Source organism: Salmo salar, chromosome 19, assembly GCF_965601325.2.
Source record: "Salmo salar chromosome 19, fSalSal1, whole genome shotgun sequence".
In the NCBI taxonomy this organism is placed as follows: Eukaryota; Metazoa; Chordata; class Actinopteri; order Salmoniformes; family Salmonidae; genus Salmo; species Salmo salar.
The window spans coordinates 62,016,684-62,033,926 of NC_138309.1; the positions used below are offsets into that span (position 1 = coordinate 62,016,684).

The 17,243-nt window shown below is 46.0% G+C and overlaps 1 protein-coding gene across 3 annotated transcripts in view; it reads left to right on the top strand.

Moving 5' to 3' along the window:
* Window positions 1–17,243, top strand: part of ntn2 (netrin 2) — a 59,619-nt gene that overhangs the window by 25,852 nt on the left and 16,524 nt on the right. For all 3 annotated transcript variants that reach the window (XM_014158868.3, XM_014158869.3, XM_014158867.3), the window contains exon 3: window positions 12,738–12,926. In XM_014158868.3, the coding sequence (XP_014014343.1) occupies window positions 12,738–12,926 (189 nt within the window). The remainder of the gene's footprint in view (window positions 1–12,737; window positions 12,927–17,243) is intronic.

A 17,243-nucleotide genomic window follows, 5' to 3' on the forward strand; every position in this document is an offset into this window, starting at 1 on the left:
TCCACCTCCGGTTCACCTCAACACTTAACCCCAAATGTCAGTATTACCTTTTGCCTCAACTCTTTAACCATCAGTTTACCCTTCACTTCTTCACCTAACCCACAGCCTACAGTTCATCTCTCTCAATATGATCCATCTCTCCGGAACCATTTACAGCAACTGCAGTCCACCTTAAGCCTTAGAATTCAGTTTCGCCTCTCATGCCAAATACAGTGGCTTACATGCAGAGATCCTATTCCAAAACGGGTATCTTCCTCATCTCACTGTATCAGTCCTACCTGGTGCTAACATGATTGTGTAATAGGTTCCCCGCCTGGACCACTGGGTCTTTCCAGTGGAAAGAAAGAAAGCAAGAGAGAGGGGACAGAGATAACAATGTTTATACGTGGCGAGGTGAAGTGGACTAGAAAGACCAGAGCTTAGGCAGACTCCAACTGACAACAGGCCCCAATCTGGCGTCCCTCCAGCCTAATCTTGTTAAACTCTTCCCCCTGTTGATGCCATCCAGAGAGAGAGAGAGGGAGAGAGAGAGAAAAAGTGGACGAAAGGAAAGGGGTGTGTGTTGAAATAGGGAGAGAGAGAGTGGGAGAGAGAGAGGGGGAGAATTAAGGGACTCTCAGTTCAAAAGGGCTCCCGAGAGCTGGCTCTTAAGCCGACGGCGTGTGGCTAACCGCAAAATGAGGGTAGAGAGGGTCAAGGGGAAGGGAGGGAGAAACTGAGAAACGTCAGGCGTGTATTGTGTGTGTGTGTGTGTGTGTGTGTGTGTGTGTGTGTGTGTGTGTGTGTGTGTGTGTGTGTGTGTGTGTGTGTGTGTGTGTGTGTGTGCCCACAACCCCTCCTCGTGCTACTGGGCCAGAAGTGTCTCTCTTAGATAAATGATAGACATGGGGCTGTTGTTTCCCCAGGGCTTTAGACCCTAGTAGTGTCTGGTCTGTAGCCTTAGTCTACACTCACAGTATCTAGTCTTCCCTCATCTCTAGTCTCTGGTCATTGTGGTTCGCTGTGGTTGTCTGATATAGTCTCATGTCCCGCTGCTTTCTGGTGTTAAGTTGTGTTCGGTCCCCGGTCCCTTGTCTTCAGTGTGTGGTCATTGGTTCCTGGTCTGAGTGTGGGTGCATATGTGTGTCCCTGTGTGTGTCTGTATGTTTTTGTGTTTGTTTGTGTGTGTGTGTGTGTGTGTGTGTGTGTGTGTGTGTGTGTGTGTGTGTGTGTGTGTGTGTGTGTGTGTGTGTGTGTGTGTGTGTGTGTGTGTGTGTGTGTGTGTGTGAGTATCTGTGTGTGTGGGTATGTGTGCCTGTCAGAGTGTGTACACTGGACCTGGCTCTAATGAGGAGATAATGAACCGGTGCTCCCCCGGTGCTCTGGAGCAGGTGGTTGGACCAGGCCAAGCGGCACGGAGCCCATCCACAGGCAGGCGCGTGCCTGTGGTCATACCCCAGCCAGGGAATCATGGACCTGCCTGCAGCCTGGCCCACACACACACACAGACACACACACACACACAGACGTGCGCACAAGCACACACACACATAAACATACAGGCAGACTCACTGTGGATGGCAGGGGCCCACATAGCGGGCGGTGGTAGCCAGGCCCAGGGCACCCCAGGGGGGCTCCAGGTTTGGACGGGGGCCTGGCCTGGGGAAAGGTGGTGGGGGGGGGCAAGAGGCCCTCCGATTTTCAAGGACCAATTTTAGCCATGGGATTTGGGTTCGTACAGGCATCCAAAATCAATTGGCTGGGTGCACTGGCTTGGCTTGGGCCAAAACATTAGGTTAGATCCCTAGCATATGGAGCTGGAGTTGAGACATTGCACACTCAATGCAATTTAGTTTTATTAGGATAGCACTTTTTTCGGAGCCAATTTGCCATGGGACGTTTAATAAACTTGTTCATAGGCTGAACCGGTTTGTGTGTAGACACCTTCTAGTTCGGCTTCAGCGAGCAAGCGGACCATTTGTCAATGAACGTCTGCCATTAAAAAAACAAGCCAAACTTCCTCGTCTTTTCTGATGGTTTACCTACCCTAAGACACGCAGAACTGTAGTTGATGTACTTTATGTGTACTTTGCACATAAACAAACCAAACTAACAAGGCTACTAATGAAGTGTGAGTGGAGTAAATATTGTGATATGTAGGGTTTGATATGGTAGTCAGACTGATGCCGGACTGAAATAACACGTTTGGAATGAGTGGAACCAATTAGGACCCGCTGTGAGAAAACGATGGTGGGAGCTGTTCTCCCATATCTGTCTCTCTCTCTCTCACTCTCTTTCCCGCTCCATATCTGTCTCTGTCTCTGTCTCTCAGTTCTCCATTCTCCAGCAGACGTATTATCCGATTTACTGGACACCAGAGCACTACTAGCAGGCCTGGGGAGTACAAATGCACGCTACTTTGCAGTAATTCAGAACAAGCACTGTGAGTGCGTGCGTCTGCTCATGTTCCTTTGTGTTCTATAATGGACTTGAAAGCATAATGGAGAAAGCATCTAGCACAGAATAGGCACATGAATATTTATTTTTTACAGGTTATTCAATGGCAGGTGTGTTCCAACACAACAGAGTTGTATTCATTATGACACAATGTAGGGCCCTCCCGAAAAGAAGTGTTTTTTATTGGATAACTCCAGGTTGTCTCTCCTTGTTTCAGTTTGTTTTCTTCTGTTTGGTGCCTAATGACAATGACCCAGGACTTCATCATTTCATATTTCAGTAAGATTCCAATCCCAGAATGGACCTGAGTAGAAGAACTAGACACCACTAACAGTGAGAAAGTGGAGATCCACCCCAAATGTTTCAGTGTAGAGGGGCGCAATGAGACAACTCTCTCTCTCTCTCCTGCTGTGTTGTTAGTTTCCTCTCTCCCTACACCTCTCCCGTATCCTTTGTCTCAGCAGCTGTCTATTTTCTGAGGCTTTGTCTTCGTTTGTCTGTGGAATTTGACACAGCAGCAGCACCAACAGTGACTTAGTTCGGAGCGTTCGACTCTGACCTATAAAAAAACGCTCACTCAGGCCCTTGCCTCCCAGGGTCCTCTGCTGTTTCCCCCATAAGCCTTCTTTCGAACCCCCTCCGGTTTTTCCTCCAACAGATAACAATTAGCGAGTGTTTTTGGAGAGCTCCAGTGGAGCTTTGATGTGTTAATGAATTGAAAAATGGCCCTCGCCGGTTTTCAGTTATCCCTGCTGAGCCTAATTAGAGGGAGTTTGTCTGCTGTGTGCGCGTGCGTGTATGTTTTGTGTACCTGTGTGTGTGTGTGTGTGTGTGTGTGTGTGTGTGTGTGTGTGTGTGTGTGTGTGTGTGTGTGTGTGTGTGTGTGTGTGTGTGTGAGTGTATGTTAGTGGTTGTGTGCACAGCACTTCAAAACAAACCCATAAACATTCCAAGTGCCGCAGCAAATCCTAGAGCAGGCACTGAGGTGAAGTTAACAGCCCCCCACCTCTCTCTATCTTTCTCCTCTCCTCCAACCTCTCTCTATCTTTTTCCTCTCCTCCACTCCTCTCTTGTTTTCCTCTCCTCTACTCCTCTCTCCATCTTTCTCCTCTCCTTTCTCTCATTTCTCTTTCTTCCCCACTTCCCAAGCTCTTTTTAAAGAGAGGGCGGAATAATGAGCACAAGTCCTGTTTGAAGCATCAGGTCCAGTCGGTAGTGCAAGCAACCGATTCACAACACACAAACACACTCTCTCTTTCTTAACAGGTCTAATCTGACATCTGATCTCTCCTCTTATGTTGGATAGCAACTCTAGAACGCTTGGACCGTTTTTTCTATTGTTGAATTCATTCATATACAAAATGTCAGTTTAGACCATCTGTTGATCCAGCTTTGTGTAGAAAAGTCCTAATATTGAATTGAACTTTAAATTCCTCCACTTATATCTGCTATGAAGGTGGGCCGTGTGGCAGTAAAGGATTAAGGCTGGAGAAAAGGGTGCCAGTGATCCCCCTGCTTTCATGTCCCACTACAAGGTGTTAATGGACACAAGTGCTCACAGCGTGTGTGTGTGTGTGTGTGTGTGTGTGTGTGTGTGTGTGTGTGTGTGTGTGTGTGTGTGTGTGTGTGTGTGTGTGTGTGTGTGTTTGAGGCGTTTGATCACAATCTCCACCCCCTCCTCTCCTTTTTCCAACCTCTATACCACCCTCCTGCCCTTGTTCCAGCGGGTATGTTCTTTGTCACATCCTCTTAAGGAGAAATTGGACATGCTGTTTTTACACACTGACACACGCACACAGTACTCTCGCATACACATGTACGTGTGCACATACACACACACGGATTAACACACACCTTAATACCTGTATTTTAATATACTGTTTTAAAAAATATATAATTTAGTCTACTGTGGGTTTCACCCATCCCAGTTCTTCTTACAGTACCGCGATGCCATCCATCCAAGTGTCCAGACCAATAATGTCATGTCTATGGTCCAGACATTTCACCATGGTTGGAAAGTGAGGTAGCGGCAGTGCACCCTTCCCCAAACCCTTAAAATGGCTTGAGGTCAAGGGTCAAACCCAGACCCCGTGCCACCAGCCTCCTAAAACACACCAGCAGCGGCATAGCTACAGATAAAGGACAAGTCCGAGAGGGATTCAAACCTAACTAGTATTTAATTAACTGCAGAATTCCATACAAATTGTCTGCGTAATAGCCAAGAGAAGGAGTCTGTGAATGTGCTCTTTTCCTGGAGCCTGCGACTCTGTAAAACTGTAGTGAGAAAGAGCTCTGTTCCCATCTCTCTGTGCCAGAAATCCCTTTGCTGAGTAGCAGTTGAGAAACCGAATTCCAGTGCCGGCTTGTTTCAAATTCTGCCGGATTGTTTCAGCCATGTATATCCCCCCGCAAGCGGATACCAAGACGGCCATCAAGGAACGTCACTGGACACTGGAAACCATATATCCTGAGGCTGCATTTATTGTAGCTGGGGATTTCAACAAAGCTAATCTGAGAACAAGGCTACCTAAATTCTATCAGCATATCAATTGCAGTACACGAGCGAGTAACATACTCAACCACTGCTATTCTACCTTCTGCGATGCATACAAGGCCCTCCACCGCCCTCCTTTTGGGAAATCTGACCATGACTCCATCTTGTTGCTCCCCTACTATAGGCAGAAACTAAAACAGGAAGTGCCCGTGCTTAGGTCTATCCAACGCTGGTCTGGCCAATCGGATTCCACTCTTCAAGATTGCTTTGATCACGTGGACTGGGATATGTTCCAGGTAGCCTCAGAGAATAACATTGACGTATACACTGACTCGGTGAACGAGTTTATAAGGAAGTGTATAGGAGATGTTGTACCCACTGTGACTATTAAAATCTTCCCTAAACAGAAACCGTGGATTGATGGCAGCATTTGCGCAAAACTGAAAGCACGTAACATCACATTTAATCATGGCAAGGCGACTGGAAACATGGCCGAATACAAACAGTGTAGTTATTCCCTCCGTAAGGCAATCAAACAAGCAAAGCGTCAGTATAGAGACAAAGTGGAGTCGCCATTCAACGGCTCAAACACGAGACCTATGTGGCAGGGTCTACAGACAATCACGGATTACAAAAAGAAAACCAGCCCCGTCACAGACATCGACGTCTTGCTCCCAGACAAATTAAACAACTTCTTTGCGTGCTTTGAGGACAATACAGTGCCACTGACACGGCCCGCTACCAAAGACTGTGGGCTCTCCTTCTCTGTGGCCAATGTGAGTAAAACATTTAAACTTGTTAACCCCCGCAAGGCTGCCGGCCCAGACGACATCCCTAGCCACGTCCTCCAAGCATGTGCAGACCAGGTGGCTGGTGTGTTTATGGACATATTCAATCAATCCCTATCCCAGTCTGCTGTCCCCACATGCTTCAAGATGGCCACCATTGTTCCTTTTCCTAAGAAAGGTAAGGTAACTGAACTAAATGACTATTGCCCCGTAGCACTCACTTCTGTCATCATGAAGTGCTTTGAGAGACTAGTCAACGATCATATCACCTCCACCCTACCTGTTACCCTAGACCCACTCCAATTTGCTTACCGTCCCAATAGGTCCATAGACGATGCAATCGCCATCACACTGCACACTGCCCTATCCCATCTGGACAAGAGGAATACCTATGTAAGAATGATGTTCATTGACTACAGCTCAGCATTCAACACCATAGTACCCTCCAAACTCACCATTAAGCTTGAGACCCTGAGTCTCGACCCCGCCCTGTGCGACTGGGTCCTGGACTTCCTGACGGGCTGCCCCCAGTTGGTGAAGGTAGGAAACAACATCTCCACTCCGCTGACCCTCAACACTGGGGCCCCACAAGGGTGCATTCTCAGCCCTCTTCTGTACTCCATGTTCACCCACAACTGCGTGACCATGCACGCCTCCAACTCAATCATCAAGTTTGCAGACGACACTAGGCTTGACTACCAACAACGACGAGACAGCCTACAGGGAGGAGGTGAGGGCCCTCGGAGTGTGGTGTCAGGAAAATAACCTCTCACTCAATGTCAGCAAAACAAAAGAGATGATCGTGGACTTCAGGAAACAGCAAAGGGAGCACCCCCATCCACATCAACAGGACAGCAGTGGAGAAGGTGGAAAGTTACATATCACCGGCAAACTGAAATGGTCTACGCACACAGACAGTGTGGTGAAGAAGGCGCCGCCCACAACCGCAGGGCACGCCAGAGGGTGGTGCGGTGTGTACAACGCATCATCCGGGGGCAAACTGCCTGCCCTCCAGGACACCTACAACACCCGATGTCACAGGAAGGCATTGATGCTATGGACTGGCCCGCCCGTTCCCCAGACCTGAATCCAATTGAGCACATCTGGGACATCATGTCTCGCTCCATCCACCAACGCCACGTTGCACCACAGACTGTCCAGGAGTTGGCGGATGCTTTAGTCCAGGTCTGGGAGGAGATCCCTCAGGAGACCATCTGCCACCTCATCAGGAGCATGCCCAGGCATTGTAGGGAGGTCATACAGGCACGTGGAGGCCACACACACTACTGAGCCTCATTTTGACTTGTTTTAAGGACATTACATCAAAGTTGGATCAGCCTGTAGTGTGGTTTTCCACTTTAATTTTGAGTGTGACTCCAAATCCAGACCTCCATGGGTTGATAAATTGGATTTCCATTGATTATTTTTGTGTGATTTTGTTGTCAGCACATTCAACTATGTAAAGAAAAAAGTATTTAATAAGATAATTTCATTCATTCAGATCTAGGATGTGTTATTTTAGTGTGTTATTGATGTTTTATTTTTTGAGCAGTGTTTTTTATACTTATATATTCTCATCCCATTCCTTTACTAGATTGTGTGTATTAGGCTCTGTGGAATTTGTTAGATATTAGGTGTTGTTGTGGAATTGTTAGATATTACCTGTTAGATACTGCTGCACTGTCATATCTAGAAGCATAAGCATTTCGCTACACTCGCAATAACATCTGCCAGCCATGTGTATGTGACCAGTACAATTTGATTTGAAATTCCAGTTATTATTATTATCATTCAAGTGTCTCATGGTCCCATCAAAGGTCATTTTGTTATCAAATGAAAAGCCCTCCACCGCTTGACGCGGTGGCAATCCCTGTGCTGGATGTTGTTACAACACTGACCTTAGAGAAGTCAGTCACAGTCAGACTCTCTCTCTCACACACTGTGACTGGCAACACTTCATGGCTCCATGCTTTTATTCAGTGCAGACTGTTGTGGTCTACGCCTTACGAAACAGTCATTGATATAGAACCCTGTTTTGACTCACCGCAGTCAATACACTCACATCTGATTACATCTGATTACATTTATTTTGTTCCCCCAAGAGAAGTGTCCTCTGCTGATACTTTTTGGGATCCAAGTTCTTTGTTGTTGTTTGCTTCTCGCAAACCGTTTCCGTGGATCACTTTGAACTGGCACCAAACGCTCTGGCAATGTTCTTTGAACACTTGGCCAAGTGTTGGAGGAATCTGAGTTCATGTTTGAATTGAACCTGACTGGAGTTAAGGATTTGGACCAGGTCTCTCCCATCTCAGGGGCAGGTCTCCCACACCCTACCTGGCCTGTGAACGAAATGGCACCCTTGAAGTAGTGCACTACTGTATATAGGGAATAGGGTGGCATTTCAAACACAGCCCTCGAGATCAAAGAGTGTTCATATCCAAATGACTGGCAGAGAGCATTTTGGATCCTCTCAATGTTTCTTCCTAACGGCCCTGCTACGCTATAGCCATCGGGCGTCCGGCATTGCTGTCAGCCGTTGAGGAAATGCTTCCTTTGAAATCACTGAAAGCTGCTTCACTGCCCATGTTGCACTCTCGTTGTGTCACGTACAATGGCAGAGTCAAAGCTCAAGAATCGGAGAGGTTCAATTCCTGATGGCTGGTGTGCGGGTTCATTCTATCTTGTGACTTGAAGTAATGAGAAATAAAGTTGATTTTGGTTGCATATGGCTTCACCTATACAGCACTGGCTATTTTACTAAGATTTATGAAGTCCAAAAGCTACTATTACTAGCTAGCTAGCTACATTGACTAGCTAGGTTCACAATGTAAAAAAAGAAGCAATTTATGTAATTAGAGGATCATTTAGTACACACCTCATCTACTTGTACAACCACCAGCAATAATTCAAAGAGTACTTGAGCAAAACTGGACAAAAAAACGATTGTACTTACGCACAATCGATGAATACGGTATACTACAGTAAGGGAAAATAGAATAAAGATGCTCTTCCCTGCGCTCCTCTCTACTCTCAACAACATGCTCTGTGTAGCAGGTAGAACTTCACTTTGACACGATGCTGATGGCAAAGCAACGTTTATAGTGGAGCTGAAGGGTTATTGAGTGTTTTTTCATGCCACTGCCACCTCTGCTTGCCCTTGATGTTTAGCCTTGGGTTGCTGCAAGTACTTTTTGACAAATGCATTTGTGAATAAGATTAAGATCACTTTGTTGGTCAATTGCACATGGCTTTTAACCCAACATATAGGGAGGAGGTCAGAGACCTGGCCGGGTGGTGCCAGAATAACAACCTATCCCTCAACGTAACCAAGACTAAGGAGATGATTGTGGACTACAGGAAAAGGAGGACTGAGCACGCCCCCATTCTCATCGACGGGGCTGTAGTGGAGCAGGTCGAGCGCTTCAAGTTCCTTGGTGTCCACATCACCAACAAACTAGAATGGTCCAAACACACCAAGACAGTCGTGAAGAGGGCAAAACAAAGCCTATTCCCCCTCAGGAAAGTAAAATGATTCGGCATGGGTCATCAGATCCCCAAAAGGTTCTACAGCTGCAACATCGAGAGCATCCTGACTGGTTGCATCACTGCCTGGTATGGCAACTGCTCGGCCTCCAACCACAAGGCACTACAGAGGGTAGTGCGTACGGCCCAGAACATCACTGGGGCTAAGCTGCCTAGCATCCAGGACCTCTACACCAGGCGGTGTCAGAGGAAGGCCCTAAAAGCTGTCAAAGACCCCAGCCACCCCAGTCATAGACTGTTCTCTCTACTACCGCATGGCAAGCGGTACCGGAGTGCCAAATCTAGGACAAAAAGGCTTCTCAACAGTTTTTACCCCCAAGCCATAAGACTCCTGAACAGGTAATCAAATGGCTACCCGGACTATTTGCATTGTGTGCCCCCCCCAACCCCTCTTTTACGCTGCTGCTACTCTCTGTTTATCATATATGCATAGTCACTTTAACTATACATTCATGTACATACTACCTCAATTAGCCCGACCAACCAGTGCCCCCGCACATTGGCTACCCGGGCTATCTGCATTATGTCCCGCCACCCACCACACGCCAACCCCTCTTTTACCCTACTGCTACTCTCTGTTTATCATATATACAGTGAGGGAAAAAAGTATTTGATCCCCTGCTGATTTTGTACATTTGCCCACTGACAAAGAAATGATCAGTCTATAATTTTAATGGTAGGTTTATTTGAACTGTGAGAGACAGAATAACAACAAAAAAATCCAGAAAAACGCATGTCAAAAATGTTATAAATTGATTTGCATTTTAATGAGGGAAATAAGTATTTGACCCCCTCTCAATCAGAAAGATTTCTGGCTCCCAGGTGTCTTTTATACAGGTAAAGAGCTGAGATTAGGAGCACACTCTTAAAGGGAGTGCTCCTAATCTCAGTTTGTTACCTGTATTAAAGACACCTGTCCACAGAAGCAATCAATCAATCAGATTCCAAACTCTCCACCATGGCCAAGACCAAAGAGCTCTCCAAGGATGTCAGGGACAAGATTGAAGACCTACACAAGGCTGGAATGGGCTACAAGACCATCGCCAAGCAGCTTGGTGAGAAGGTGACAACAGTTGGTGTGATTATTCGCAAATGGAAGAAACACAAAATAACTATCAATCCCCCTCATCCTGGGGCTCCATGCAAGATCTCCCCTCGTGGAGTTGCAATGATCATGAGAACGGTGAGGAATCAGCCCAGAACTACACGGGAGGATCTTGTCAATGATCTCAAAGCAGCTGGGACTATAGTCACCAAGAAAACAATTGGTAACACACTACACCGTGAAGGACTGAAATCCTGCAGCGCCCGCAAGGTCCCCCTGCTCAAGAAAGTACATATGCATGCCCGTCTGAAGTTTGCCAATGAACATCTGAATGATTCAGAGGACAACTGGGTGAAAGTGTTGTGGTCAGATGAGACCAAAATGGAGTTCTTTGGCATCAACTCAACTCGCCGTGTTTGGAGGAGTAGGAATGCTGCCTATGACCCCAAGAACACCATCCCCACCGTCAAACATGGAGGTGGAAACATTATGCTTTAGGGGTGTTTTTCTGCATCAACTTCACCGCATCAAAGGGACGATGGACGGGGCCATGTACCGCCAAATCTTGGGTGAGAACCTCCTTCCCTCAGCCAGGGCATTGCAAATGGGTCGTGGATGGGTATTCCAGCATGACAATGACCCAAAACACACGGCCAAGACAACAAAGGAGTGGCTCAAGAAGAAGCACATTAAGGTCCTGGAGTGGCCTAGCCAGTCTCCAGACCTTAATCCCATAGAAAATCTGTGGAGGGAGCTGAAGGTTCGAGTTGCCAAACATCAGCCTCGAAACCTTAATGACTTGGAGAAGATCTGCAAAGAGGAGTGGGACAAAATCCCTCCTGAGATGTGTGCAAATCTGGTGGCCAACTACAAGAAACGTCTGACCTCTGTGATTGCCAACAAGGGTTTTGCCACCAAGTACTAAGTCATATTTTGCAGAGGGGTCAAATACTTATTTCCCTCATTAAAATGCAAATCATTTTATAACATTTTTGACATGCGTTTTTCTGGATTTTTTTGTTGTTATTCTGTCTCTCACTGTTCAAATAAAACTACCATTAAAATTATAGACTGATCATATCTTTGTCAGTGGGCAAACGTACAAAATCAGTAGGGGATCAAATACTTTTTTCCCTCACTGTACACAGTCACTTTAACCATATCTACATGTACATTCTACCTCAATCAGCCCGACTAACCAGTGCCTGTATATAGCCTCGCTACTGTTATAAACTCGCTACTGTATATATCCTCACTACTGTTATTTTTCACTGTCTTTTTCCTGTTATTTTTATTTCTTTACTTACCTATTGTTCAGCTAATACCTTTATTTATTATTACATATATTTTTTAACTTAGAAATTGCACTGTTGGTTAGAGCCTGTAAGTAAGCATTTCGCTATAAGGTCTACACCTATTGTATTCGGGCACGTGACAAATACAATAAGATTTGATTTGAACCCCTCCGAAAGACACATATACATATACAGGTTCTGGAGAGGTGTGGGGGGCTGCCACACTGGGCGCCCATGGAGCTGTTTTTGTGGGGGATTAAGTGCCTTGCTCGAGGGCACGGCAGGGAATGGCATCTAGGATTTGATACCAGCAACCCTCTGGTTGCCAGCTCACTTCCCACCAGATGTTCTAGTCGTACCCGGGTTTTGAACAGGCAACCCTCCGGTTGCTGGCTCGCCTCTCTAACCGCTAGGCTACCTGCCGCCCGATACATGAAATACATATGACTAAATGTAAATATATATTGTGATTGATTGGCATACAGACAGTTTCCACAGTGATCAATCCTTGTGGTGCTATAAGACACATAGCTCGAGACTTTACAGTACATGGGCCCTTCCTACTCCTCTATCGGATTACAGAGGTCTTAGACTAGATGGGAGAGGTTAGTTCTGCTCATCAGTGATTCATGATATTAAAAGGGTCTGTTAATAACTAGCGTGCCAAGAGCGGGTCCAGTCATTAATTATGGAATGGGGAAAATGAGCTCTGAAAATATATGCCTCATGATTGATGACTTCTGTAACAGCCACGAAGCACACACCCTCTACTCTGATTGAATCATAAAGGTATTGACACTAAGCTACATCCTACACGGTATACTGGTAAAGTACACTGTAGGTCTTACAGTAAATGCTTCATCTACTGCTCATATGTCTGAATGAGTGTTTTCAAAATGTGCTTTGGAAATTATTTTGATGTATGAAGTATACCCACACTATACCTATAGTGTTGTGCCTTGTTTTCAAACTGTGGCTATGCCAATTTAACAAAGGTTTTTCAACTTTTCCTGTTTGAAAGTGCCTCGGACGTGTTTTGATTATGAAGAAGTGCACCTATTCTCACTGAACGCTCAAGACGTATAACCTTTCTTTCCCCTCCTCTCTTTTCCCCTTCCCTGATTCCTCCCTCGTAGCGTGCAACTGCAACCTGCACGCCCGGCGCTGCCGCTTCAACATGGAGCTGTACAAGTTGTCGGGGAGGAAGAGCGGAGGCGTGTGCATGAACTGTCGCCACAACACGGCCGGACGCCACTGCCACTACTGCAAGGAGGGCTTCTACCGGGATATGGCCAGGCCCATCACACACCGCCGTGCCTGCAAAGGTATGGAGAATAGGTTTTATTCTATAGGCGTATCTTTCACAATAGTGTTTGTAGTGTCAATAGTCCTTTTCAATTCAGTCGATTCAGTAGATTCATAAAAAAAAAAATTATAAAAAATTGCTATTTATTTTTAAAAAGTGCAATATATACTGTACTTTATATAACCCTATAGCATTGACTGAAATGGTAACGCTATTCTAAGAATTAGGCTGGCATCCTCACTTCCAAACTGATACCATGCCTCTGTAAGTAAATAATTTGTCACAGAAGCAGTTCTTGCAAAAATCCACAGAAAAAAATATTCCTCTGGACCACAAGCCACATTAAATTAGTATCTGATTGAGTTAATTCTCGTGAAAAAAGTGGTGTTTGAATTGTGGAATGTTTTGAATTTGCAGTGAATATTTTTCTGGCTCGTTCTTACGCCGAGAGCTTTTTTTTGGAGAACAACCCAATTTTCCTGCGCTTGTTGCTCGGGGAAATATGCAAATCAATAGCAGAGGGAAACTGCATTCTTTCTCTGTTCTGTAGGTTAGTGTGAGATGTTAAGGGATCGCTTATAGAGAACTGAAAACAACATGGATGATGAGAACTGCCAACACTCATAGCCGTGAAGGGCTTTTGTTGCCGATTTCATGGTGAGAATCTCCCGTATTTGACTCCTGGTCAGTTTTCCACTCCAGGGCTAACCCAAGCAGCTTTTAAACCAAAAGGAGTCAAGTACGGGACAGCACGTTACTATTGTCCATGTTAAATCATTTTTCATCACACTGTAGTACAGTACAACAGTACCCATTCTATTATTCCACTCACAGAGCAATTGACCATGGCACAACCTGCAATGTGACACAGTAATTGACTTTAGCAGAAGTCTTTTGCCCTTAACAAATTACAAGTAACACATGTATAGATAAGACTCCCACAGATGTGTTGATATTGGCAGCAGCTGTATCGAAATGTATGTCCCCGTTGCTATTGCAAGACCCATCTCACACACACACACACACACACACACACACACACACACACACACACACACACACACACACACTCAATCCATGCCTGCGAGTGCGGCAGTGCTTGGGCCCTGGAGGCTGTGCAATCTGTTTTTATCAAAGCGGAGCAGTTCAGGGTCAGACCCGCGTGGCGGTAAAAACTTTATCGCCTTCTTCTCGGATAGCAAGATGTGACGGAAATGAATGTTCCCGTGGAAACGGCCCTCAACCTGGGCGGCTGGCACCATGATTGATCAGAGCAATCCTAGCCCCTTCTAGAACCTGTCTCTTTCCCTTTCTCTCCTCCTCTCTCACTTTCTCTCCCTCTCTGTCCGAGCATGCTCTCTTCTCATCTCTTCTCTCTAATCCTCCAATTCGTTCTACCTTTTTTTTCTGCCGCAGTGTTTTATATATTTTTCCTCTTGTGACAGGGCCAGGAGAAGGGTCAGGGATCAAAAATGGTCGGTGTCACGTCTGAAATGGAGTAACGGCAATAAAATACAGGTGTTTTTTGAATGGGACTAAGGAATGGGCGGTTAGGTCTGGAGGGTTGGGGGGGTGGGGGGTGGAATGTCTGCTTCCAATCAGACCTCCTCTGTGGACGAGTGTCCATGTCAGACCTGCTGTGTGTGTGCGCACGTGTGTGTGTGTGTGTGGGTGTGGGTGTATGTACGCGTGCATGAGTGCGTGTCCAACACACAGTCTACAAGGATTGCCAGTTTAATGGACAGGCCAGACTCTGATGGATGGGTCAAGTGGCAGCGTCACTCCCATCTGTTCCCAGTTACACCCTTGTGCTTAGGTAACACACACACACACACAAACACACCCATGTCCCAACCCCCCTCCACCCCCAGTGCCCTCGGCCTTCTGCCCCAGCCCCGAGTGCCTCTCGGGGTGTCCCAAGCTCCTGCAGGCCTGGGCAGCGGCCTCTGCCACTCTCCATCCGTGGATTTACGCTGCTACGTGCATAACAGCCGGCAAATTAAAGAAACATGCATGCCATAACCAGCGCGGGTGTAACCAGTCTTGCCTACGAGGTCTTCAATGTCAGAGCTTTATGTGTCTCCAAACATGTCCTAGTCTTGGCATCTATATCGACTAGAATTCATGTCAAAGAAAGGAATTTACATTTAGGCCGTAGAATATGTCAGCAGTCCTTGCCAACAAAAAGCCTCAAATATACTTTATACTGAATGTATTTAAGATTTGTCCTCCAAGTAGCTTCTGAAGTGGGCCATATGCGAATCATTTCTTATAGAATAACTTGGTAGAAACAAGGGAATTAGGAAATCCAAGATAAATCATTCCAAAACCGAAACGTTCATGCCAGTATCGGCCAGATGTCTACAGAGCAAACCGCCCAATTAGAAAAGGTGAAATACTTGGACCCCTTTTGAAAGGACCGTTTACTCAGTTACTCACACGCACTCACATGGTTTGTTAAAACACTCACACACACACACACACACACACACACACACACACACACACACACACACTGTCTGCACACACGCGCACACACACACACCACACACACACACACACACACACACACACACACACACACACACACACACACACACACACACACACACACACACACACACACACACACACACACACACACTGAGCGCCATTGATCTATTCAGAGTTCAAGAGTGAGCAAACGCCTGCTGTCCAAAGACTACAAGTCCCAAGGCGGTGTCTGTCTGTCACACCTTCAGTCACACAGGCTTAAATAGTCATCAACATCTGAGGACATTTTTACAGCTTTTTAACTAGCCCAAGCCCCTGCGCGTAAAACTTCAGAAAGACGGTGTGAGGACGGAGGAGAGTGGCTGGGGGAGGGGACACCATCCTGGCACTCATCTGTTGTTTTTCTGAGCTTAACAGACTTTTAACACAATAAATAACAGTAGATGTACAGAGGACTTTCATCCCATTTTAAAGCGGTTACATGGATTGAATGAACATGTATTTGCATTATAACAACATATTTTACTTTTAATGAGGTATTATGTTCAACTCATAAACAAGCAGATAAATATGTTTTGGTTGTACCAATATAAGATGGCCATATTCTGACATCTCCTTTATTTGTTTCTGTGTTAGTAACACAACGTTTGGTATCAGTTGCCTTTGTTATTAGACAATCAGCGAAACAATGGATTGGTTCAGAAATGATTGTTTGTTGCCGTCCCACAAGTCTAGGCATGCAGGTATCATCCAGACTGGCACAGACTTTACCAGACAGATCAAATGACGGGAAGTTTACACTTCTGTCCCCCCATTTAGTACAGCAAACCAGTTTCTACATGATTTGCTATATTTCTTTTTATAAACAACCAGATTATTCTAGTCTCTCTGTTTGGAGTGAAGAGCATTGCTTTCTATATCGCTATTGTGCATAGAGTAGTGCTGTGTTATGAAATCAGAGACGTTTGTGTTGTTCTACAACCTATGTCTCTGGACTCCAACTGTGGGTTTTTAGTGGACTCATCAGCTGTGTTTTATTAACACATACTGAATAAAGGGGCGCCAATCCCAGGAATGCCAGAAATTCCAAATGGAGCCGCGGCCCCGTCCGTGCTGCACCTGGGCACAGGAACAAGAGCAGGAGAGAAGGACATTTTGGCAGGAGAGAAGTCACATGGTAGACATGGAGCGAAACAGGAACTAAGTCATACCAGAAGACCGGACACACATTTGACTTTCAACCTCCCTGTGCGCCAACCCACTCAATGCAAACGTATATTACTAATATATTACCAACACTGCCAACCAACGACCAATCAAAGCCTTCTGTGAGTTTGAAGCTGGGTCAGGTGGTGGAGATTTTACATGCAACGCGAGCCATCAGATTTACGAAGCGAGCGCAAGCTTCAAACGAGCGTGCACACTTTGACACCCCAGCCGGACACCCGGACGGAACAGCCACATGTGCATCTGAAGATCAAAGCACTAACCCCCCCCCCCCCCCCCCCCACACTCCTAATTCTCATGGTCCAGACTCCCTCCACCTCACCACACCCCTCCCAAATCAACAGGTGGTAGAGTCCTTACTCCTCAGTTGTGATGGCAAAATGATCAGCACAAATAAACATGTTCACACACACTGAGGGAACAACACAGCAAGGCCCTGAAGAAAACTCCTCATGTTAGCAGCTGCCATTCCTTGGCAAGCCCTATCAGAGACTGTTGGGTTACTGGGTTTTCCCCAAAGGCTCGTTTCGCCCTTTCTTGTTGTTTTTATAAAAGCAGGAGGACAATTACCAGCTATCACATTACACTTAAGTAATGCAGTTTGCTTTTGCAATTT